This window comes from Hypanus sabinus, chromosome 29 (genome assembly GCF_030144855.1).
Source record: "Hypanus sabinus isolate sHypSab1 chromosome 29, sHypSab1.hap1, whole genome shotgun sequence".
NCBI lineage: Eukaryota > Metazoa > Chordata > Chondrichthyes > Myliobatiformes > Dasyatidae > Hypanus > Hypanus sabinus.
This window is the reverse complement of record NC_082734.1, coordinates 17,671,936-17,680,342: the sequence shown is the minus strand read 5'-3', so window position 1 is coordinate 17,680,342 and position 8,407 is coordinate 17,671,936. Positions and strand designations below refer to the sequence as shown.

Below are 8,407 nucleotides of genomic sequence, written 5' to 3'. Positions count from 1 at the left end.
TTTTAGTTAAGGGGACCAAAACTGCATGGTATTCTAGGTGTGGCCTCACCAACACCCTGTACTACTATGACAAAATCTCCCTAAACATAAACTCCCATCCCTTTGCAATAAAGGCCAACATGCCATTTGTCTCCTTAGCTGCTTGCTGGACCTGGCTGCTAGTTTTTAAGATTCATTCACTGGAACAACTGGATCCCCTCTTAACTGCACTCATTTCCAGTCTCTCTCCATTTTGATATGGAGTGCTGACGTTATTCATCGCCACACTAAGTTCCACTTCAATTAATCTGTACATCCTATTTCAGAATCAAAATGTCTTCCTCACCACATGCTCCTCCACCTAATCTTGTATAAATGACGGGGTTGGAAACCTTGCATTTCATTCCCTCCCCCAGGTCAATAATGTAGACAGTAAATAATTGAAGGACAAGAGCTAATCCCTGGGGCATTCCCCAGACTCAACTATTCTAGCTGCAACCCACACAATGCTGGAGGAACTCAGCAAGACAGTCAGCATCTATGGAGAGGAATAAACAGTTGAGACCCTTATTCTAACTTTTTGCCTTCCATATGACTGCCAGTTTTCAATCCATGCACCAGCTGCCTACGAGGTCAAAGGCCTGTTGAAAGCCTAAATATATTAAATGTACAGGTTTCCCCCTGATTAACTGGCAGACAAGCTGGGGCTGATACATTACCAGGACACCGGGGGGGGGGGGGGGGGGGGGCGGGGAAGGAAGCAACGATGGAGGAGCACTGCTGGTAGGCAGAGCTCAGCTGGTTTGTGGGGGAGAGCAGGAGCTGGGATGTGAGGTGGGGGAGGAACACTAGGGAGACACCTCAGTATACATGTTATATTTCTCTAACCAACTTACAACAGGATTGGCTGCTCTGAAGTGATGACGTTTCCATTCATGTGAAGGTTGCATTTCATTGGCTGACCTGTGGAGGGGAAAGGACACATCCAGTGAGAAATCCCCGAACTAACTGACTCATGCCCGGAAAGTTTTAACTCCCCACCCCCTCCCCCCACAACCCTGGGCAGTTTCAAAACTCCCCCAACCTCAGCCAGTTTCAATAACCCCCAACCCACACTGTTTCAAGGCCAACCAACCTACCATTGCGACCCTAGACTGAGCCAAGTTTCTACCACAAGCCTCAGGTGCTCCAGGAGAGGAGGAGAGGATCAACACTCTGTTCACTCCCATCTGTATCACAATGATTTTGCTTTCCATCTGAAACCCCTCCATCCTAACTGAACCCTCCTCACCCTCCACAAAGCATTAGGATGCCTTCACAACCCTTCCCTATCACTGTGCAACAACTAACACCTCGAGAAACCCGCTCAGTCTCTGTGCAACATCAGTGTTTCCTTTTAAATTCTTTCCCCCGTCCTCAAACTGCACTGACATTGCCAAAGGGAACTGAGGCACAATCGACTGGTGTGCAGACCTCCCTGCCACGGGAGAGGGACCGACATCAGACACACAGTCGGGACCCAGTGTTGGGGGTGGGGGGGGGGGGGGGGTGAGGGTGCAATTTTGCTGCAACCAGCCCACTGTGACACTGAGAAATCCAGAGCCTCCATTGTACAGGGGCTGGAGAATGGCGTTGGGGCAACCACTTGTCTCTGGAGGAAGGGACTCCTGCTCCCAAGGGACTGAGGTACTGGCCAATCTCTCTTTAATGGGCTTTACATTGAAGTTCAGGGCAGGTGTCAGCACCAAACTTGCCTTGATCTTCAGCGCTGATGTATGAGGCACTGGGAACAGGGAGGGAGGGATTCCAGTACAACTGCCCCAGACATCTGTTGCTACAACCCAAACTTCAGCAGGACGGGATTTACAACAGCACTTACCATCTAAACATCTGTTGTTGTACTTCTTGTAAGCCGTGATGGCATCGTCCTTTCTGACGAAGACGACTTCTGCAACTCCTGGGTGTACGAGGCGGGCACGCTTTAGAGCGCCACAAACACAGAACAGCTCCTAGAAATGGGAGGAAAAGCAAAGAGTGAATCCCGGAACCCATGCTCACCTCTGTGCACCAGCCACCCCACCACACCCCCTCGGCTTTGTTCTTGAGCAAAGACCCTCGCTGGAACTACAGAGCGAGGGCTGAAAATCAGGGATTTACACAAGCACTGAAGGCCAGAGTCACTTCATGGATCTCTGGCAGCCCCATCGCAGGAACCGAACTCCACCAGCTCCTGCAATAACTGCACTACAAAACACAAGGTATTATTCTGCACTGTCCATGATAATTCCTTCCCTCTAGGAATGGAGCAGATCCACAACCTGCCAGCACTGCTCCATGCCCAGGGAACAGGAAGTGGAGGGAGTTGGCACTCAATGCCATTAACCCACACACAGTTAGGACACTCTTTCTTCTGTAAATCCCCACACCGTCTCTGCCATAAAGGCCTTTTCAAGAACAGCCTTATACAGCTCTTTCTCCATAAATCAGAAGGACTGCAGTGGTTCTCAAGGAGGCAGCTCACCAGGCTTGGCAGGGGAGGGTGGAAATGACTGAGACACTTATATTCTGGAGAAATCAAATCTAGATATGGAGCCCAATCAAACTCACCACTATATCCTCCTCAGTCACACGTGGATGGAGATTATTCACAGTCATTTTCGTTCCTTCCAATGGGCTCAGATTTAGCTGTGAAGGAGAGCAGAGACTTACTGCATTGATAATAACATGGGCAGAGCATAACTTGAGCCCTTAGCTCTGGTTACCGGTCACACAGTAAACATCAGCAGGAGATGGACTGAACTGCTGGAGTGCCTAGGGGTGATGTGGATGTCGCACTGGCCACGCCGCAGCCTAAACTGAGATTGGACCCTACTCTGGGGATGTGCGATTGGATCGGACACCTCCCTGGGAGTCGTGAGACGAGACCAGACACCAACCCAGAAACGCCAGACCAGGTCCCAACCCGGGAACGCGGGACTGGGCCCCACTCGAAAAATGCTCCCGCAACACTATCGGGGGCAGGGGAGAGCTGAAGGCAATTTACACTTCAAAGCCGCAAGAGCAGTACTTAACAAACACAAGCAGCCATAGAGTTGAAGGAAGGAGTGAAGCCCAAAGATAAAGCAATGAATAAAGATGTGAACTGTTATCAACCACGATTAAAAACAGAGACAAACAAAAAAGTGTCAGAACTCTGAGATGGGTTACAAAAAGAAAGGAGCATACAGAGGACCATCAAAATCACCACAAAATGGGGCAGCAAGGCAGTGTAGTGGTTAGCACAAGGCTTTACAGTACAGGTGACCAGGGTTCAATTCCCGGTACTGCCTGTAAGGAGTTTGTATGGTCTCCCTGTGACTGAGTGAGTGGGTTTACTCTGGGTGCACCGGTTTCCTCCCATACCAGACGGTAGGTTAATTGGTCATTATAAATTGCCCCATGATTAGGCTTGTGTCAAACTGGGGGTTGTTGGGCGGTGCAGCTTGAAGGGTCGGGAGGGCCTATTCCATGCTGTATCCCAATCAATAAATAAATAGTTTTTTTGGTCAAAAGAACAGCATCCTAGACTTCCAACACAAATGCTCTTTCTTTTACATTAGTGATAAGGCCAGTTTCACCTCATTGTTCCCAGCCTAGAAGATAATAGTTTTACAGTTAGTTCTTAAATGGACATCTCATAATCAGAAAAAAACTACAAAAAGTTGAAAATGCAGCCAGCTCCATCATTGGCAACTGCTTCCCCAGCATCAAGAACATTTATTTATTTATTCAGATACAGTGCTATAGACCCTTCCAACCAGGCCACCCAGCAGTTCCAAAATTTAATCCTAGCCTAATCATGGGACAATTTAAAATGACCAATTAACCAACCAACTGGTATGTCTTTGGACTGTGGGAGGAAAGTGGAGTACTCTGAGGAAACCCAGAAACCCACGCGGTCATAGGTAGAGCGTACAAACTCCTTAAAGACAGCAGTGGGAATTGAAAGTGTTGCCATCCCAATCTTCAGATGGTGTTGCCTCTAAACATCTGATGGACTTCCATCACTCAGGACATGCCCTCTTCTTATTGCTACCATCAGGGAGGAGGTACAGGAGCTTGAGGACACCCACTCAACATTTTAGAAATAGATTCTTCCCCTCTGCCATCAGATTTCTGAATGGACAATGAACCCATATACACTCCCTTGCTGTTTTTTTGCTCTCTTTTTGCACTGCTTATGTAACATTTATTCATATTGTAATTTATAGTTTAAAAAATTATGTATCACACTATACTGCTGTCACAAAACAAGAAATTTCACAACATATGCCAATGATAATAATTCTGATTCTGATAACAAGCAGCATTGTCCCTGTTATAGGAGTAATAAAGCTTCAGAATGCTGATGCAACGATGGCAGGTGAACAAAAGAGCCCCTGGGGGGAGAGTGAAGGGGTGAGGGTTGTTAAGTTGAAGCGTAGTGCCTGCAGAAAGCACATTCTTGGTGCAAGGGGATCAGATCACAGACACCGTGGAAGGTACAGCCAGATACTGTGATAAGAAAGCTGCCAGGAAAGTTCTGATTAGAAAGCAACTGCAGTCTGCCAATGTATACACTTTGGGGCAAAGCCTATACCTTCTCCTGTGGGTCGCAATTCTATTTTATTAAGCTGTTTGTGGTAATATTTTTGTTTATATTGTGTGTGTGAGATATACGTTTAGTAGGTGCACTGTGTTCTGGAAGATCGTTGTTTTGTTTGATTGCTATGTGTATAGTCAGATGACAATAAACTTGAACTTGAACGGCAGGTGAAGTATCACCCTTCCCCCCACGATTGGGGAGTGTGGTTCAATTCCCTAATGCAGCAGTGAGCAACAAACTGTGTGCAGGGATCTTGAAAGGCACAGAATGCAGTCTGAGTATTGGCCCTCTAGATAGGAGAAACAGGGCCAGTAGCATCTGGTTGTTCTGTAAGGAAGAACCATCCTTTTATAGGCCAGTAATTCTCAACGCAGGTAAATTTTGAGCACTGTATTACTTCAACCCCCTTTTGGCGTCACTTGTGCCGAATTAAAAAGTGCAGGGAGCAAGGAACTGGAAAGAATTTCCCAATGGGTGCAACGGCACCCAGAAGTACAAATCAACATGGGAAATGGGTCTGGCTCAAGTGGACAACTCAGTTGGCTGAAGGGCTTGTTTCTGTGCTACACGACACAATGACGCGATGTACCCTAGATTTCCCCAACCTACGGCAGCAGTGTTGCATTTGGAGATGCAAGCACAAAAGTCTAACTGAGGGACTCAACAAAGTGACTGAAAATTTCCGGTAGTTGAGAAAATAATGGCACCAACAAATGGCAGAGGGCAGGACCAAATGGTTTCTAGCTCAGGTGTTGATGAGATCACTTTGGATGTCTCAGCTATATTTTTCCAGAATTCCCCTCCATTGGAGAGCTGTTCCTGCAGGTTGGAAAACTGTGCACACAACTGTGCCACTTAACAAATGTTAAAGAGGTAAACTGGGGAATTATACACAAATTGGCTCAGTATAAGAGCAAATTCAAAAATAACATGAAAGCAAGAGTTTCTAAGGGTAATTACAAGACAGCAGCTAAACAGCTCACCTACAGACTGGGTAAGTGCTTTGTGAAACACCTCCCCCATTCAGACACCAGACTTCCAGTCCCTATCACTCCCATTCTCACACATCGGGAACTGAACTGCAACAATTTGCTTTCACTGCTGGGTCAGATTTATGCCTGTGAATCTTGGTTAACTGTCAAGGTACTCGGACTTTGATGCACTGAGGAGGGGTGGGTACCTCTGGAGGCTTCACATCTTCAGCTGGCTCCTGCTCCACTGCGAGGGCTGGTGCTCTTGATACATTTGTCGAAGGTCCCGAGCGAGTGAGGGTGAGGGGAGGCTGTGGAGGAGCAGTGTACGAGTCGTTCTGGACCACTTTGGTCAACGGAACAGACTTTGCAAGAGACAGCTTTGAGGCACTCAAACCAGGCTGCAAGGAGCAGAGGAAACAAAACAGGGTTAATCCTGCTCAGGTAAATTTAACCCAGCACATCACATACGTCAATCATTATGACTAGATGATTCTTTGGACAGTTATGACACTTTAATACTGAACATCAGGTCTCAGATTTGAAATACAACCCATATCAATATAACTAAAATCTCTGAGCAGTTAAGAACCTATCTTACATAATTCATTTATTCAGTGCCGTGTCGTATGACGTGGGTGATCATGGTCCTGACCATGATTGTTCTTGGTAAATTTTTCTACAGAAGTGGTTTGCCATTGCCTTCTAGGCAGTGTCCTCACTAGACAGGTGACCCCAGCCACTGTCAATACTCTTCAGAGAATGTCTTCCTGTTGTCAGTGGACTTGAAATATGCACCAGCTGCACATGTGTCCACCACCTGCTCCCATGGCTTTATGTGACCCTGATCCAGGGGTGGGGGGGGGGGGTTAAGCAGGTGCTACACCTTGCCCAAGAGTGACCTGCAGGTTAGCGGAGGGAAGAAACGCATTACACCTCCTTTGGCAGAAACGTATCTTCACCCTGCCGCCCAAATCTCACATAATAAATCCTTCTAATGATGATGGTCCTGCTGTGCCTGTTCAGTGAGCACATTCTACTCACATTTTCTGCGTTTAGTAATCATCTTCCATTGCATTGTCACTTTACAATCCGTAACTTTAAATCATTTCTCCTATACATTTTCAGATCAAATCACATGGGACTGACTTGGACCCCTGATTTATTGCTCCTGACAACACAGCAGCACTACTGTAATGGGCCCTGTAAAAGTACAAAGGTCAGGTGGAAGGACCAGAGACGGCAAATTTCCCAAGGACTGTAATGGGGCAGAGATCCATGGATTCTGCAGAGCTGCAAACATTCTGTTGGGTGGGGTGGGTCAGAGCTGGCAAATATCAATGCTGGGTGCACCGGATCAAAGATATTTAGAACATGTAGGTTAGAATGGCTTACAATGGGCAAATTCCCTGCTAGGGTGGGATTGTTTGATTTATTTATTGAGATAGAGCACAGAATAGACTCTTCTGGTTCTTTGAGCCATGCTGCCCAGCAGATCCTAATTTAATCCCAGTTTAATCACAGAACAATTAACCTACCAACCGGGATATCTTTGGACTGTGGGAGGAAACCGGAGCACCCAGATGAGACCCAAGTGGTTATGGGGAGAACGTAGAGAATTGAACTCAAGTCACTGGTACATTAATGCGCATAGTGCAGCGATATCAAAAGCCCTGCTGGCAGGAATGTGGAAGATCACAGCTTCCAGCTGAGTCAGAAGGTTTACATGCAGCAGTATTTCCTGATTAGCATTCTCGCATCCACACTGAGGCGGTCTACCCAAACATAGTGTGGAGAGGTGGCACAGCAGGAAGAAGCACAGAAAGACACAAGGTGCAAGGTTAGTGAATCTGCAGGACTTAACACATGCGCTGAACAAGGAAAAGCAGTAATCTCCTAATCAATAGTTCAGATCAAAGCTCTGCAGTCCCATTAGATCCAGCTGTGAGTGGTAGAAGACAATTAACAGGAGAGGGCAGTTCAGAATCAGAAACAGATTCAGATTTACTATCGGTGACACACGTGACGAAACCTGTTGTTTTGTGGCAGCAGTACAGTGCAACACGTAACAAGTAAGTTATAATGAGAAATATTTAAAAATAGGTAATGCAAAAATAGAGAAAAACATGAGGTAGTGTTTATGGTCCGTTCATAAATCTGATGGCAGAGGGGGAGAAGCTGTTCCTGACACGTGGAGAGTGCGTCTTCAGGTAACTGTACCTCCCCTCTGATGTTAGCAAATTGTTTTGAAGCTCAAAGTAAATTTATAATCAAAGTACGAATATGTCACCATATCCAACCCTGACATTCATTTTCTTGCAGGCATTTACAGTACAGATACAATAGAAAGCTACACACAAAGACTGACAAACAATCTAAGTGGAAAAGACAAACTATGTAAATACAAGATAATAAATAAATGAAAAAATTATACTGAGAACATGAGTTGTAGAGTGAAAATGAGTCCATATGTTGAAGAATCAGTTCAGACTTGAGATTAACCAAGCTCATTCAAGAGCCTGATGGTGAAGGGTAATAACTGTTCCTGAATCTGGTGATGTGGGACCTATGGCTCCTGTAACTCCTTCTTTATGGCCACAGTGAGAAGAGAACATGAGCTGGATGGTGGGGATCGTTGATGATGGATGCTACTTTCATGTGGCAGCGTTTCTTATAGGTGTGCTCAACGGTGGCAAGGGCTTTGCCTGTGATGGACTGGGATGTATCCAGGGCATGTCCTGGATGGCAAAGGTCCTTAATGAAGGATGCCACCTTCTTGATTCATCGTCCTCTGAAGATGTCCTCGATGGTGGCGAGACTAGTGCCCACGATG

General features: G+C 46.3%; 1 protein-coding gene across 1 annotated transcript in view; it reads right to left on the bottom strand.

Moving 5' to 3' along the window:
- The window catches only part of poldip3 (polymerase (DNA-directed), delta interacting protein 3), a 35,966-nt gene that overhangs the window by 6,651 nt on the left and 20,908 nt on the right, over positions 1 to 8,407 (bottom strand). The window contains exons 5-8 of the mRNA XM_059953829.1: positions 5,784 to 5,975; positions 2,587 to 2,664; positions 1,859 to 1,988; positions 876 to 942 (exon numbers count right to left, since the gene is read on the bottom strand). Coding sequence (XP_059809812.1) covers positions 876 to 942; positions 1,859 to 1,988; positions 2,587 to 2,664; positions 5,784 to 5,975 — 467 coding nt within the window. The remainder of the gene's footprint in view (positions 1 to 875; positions 943 to 1,858; positions 1,989 to 2,586; positions 2,665 to 5,783; positions 5,976 to 8,407) is intronic.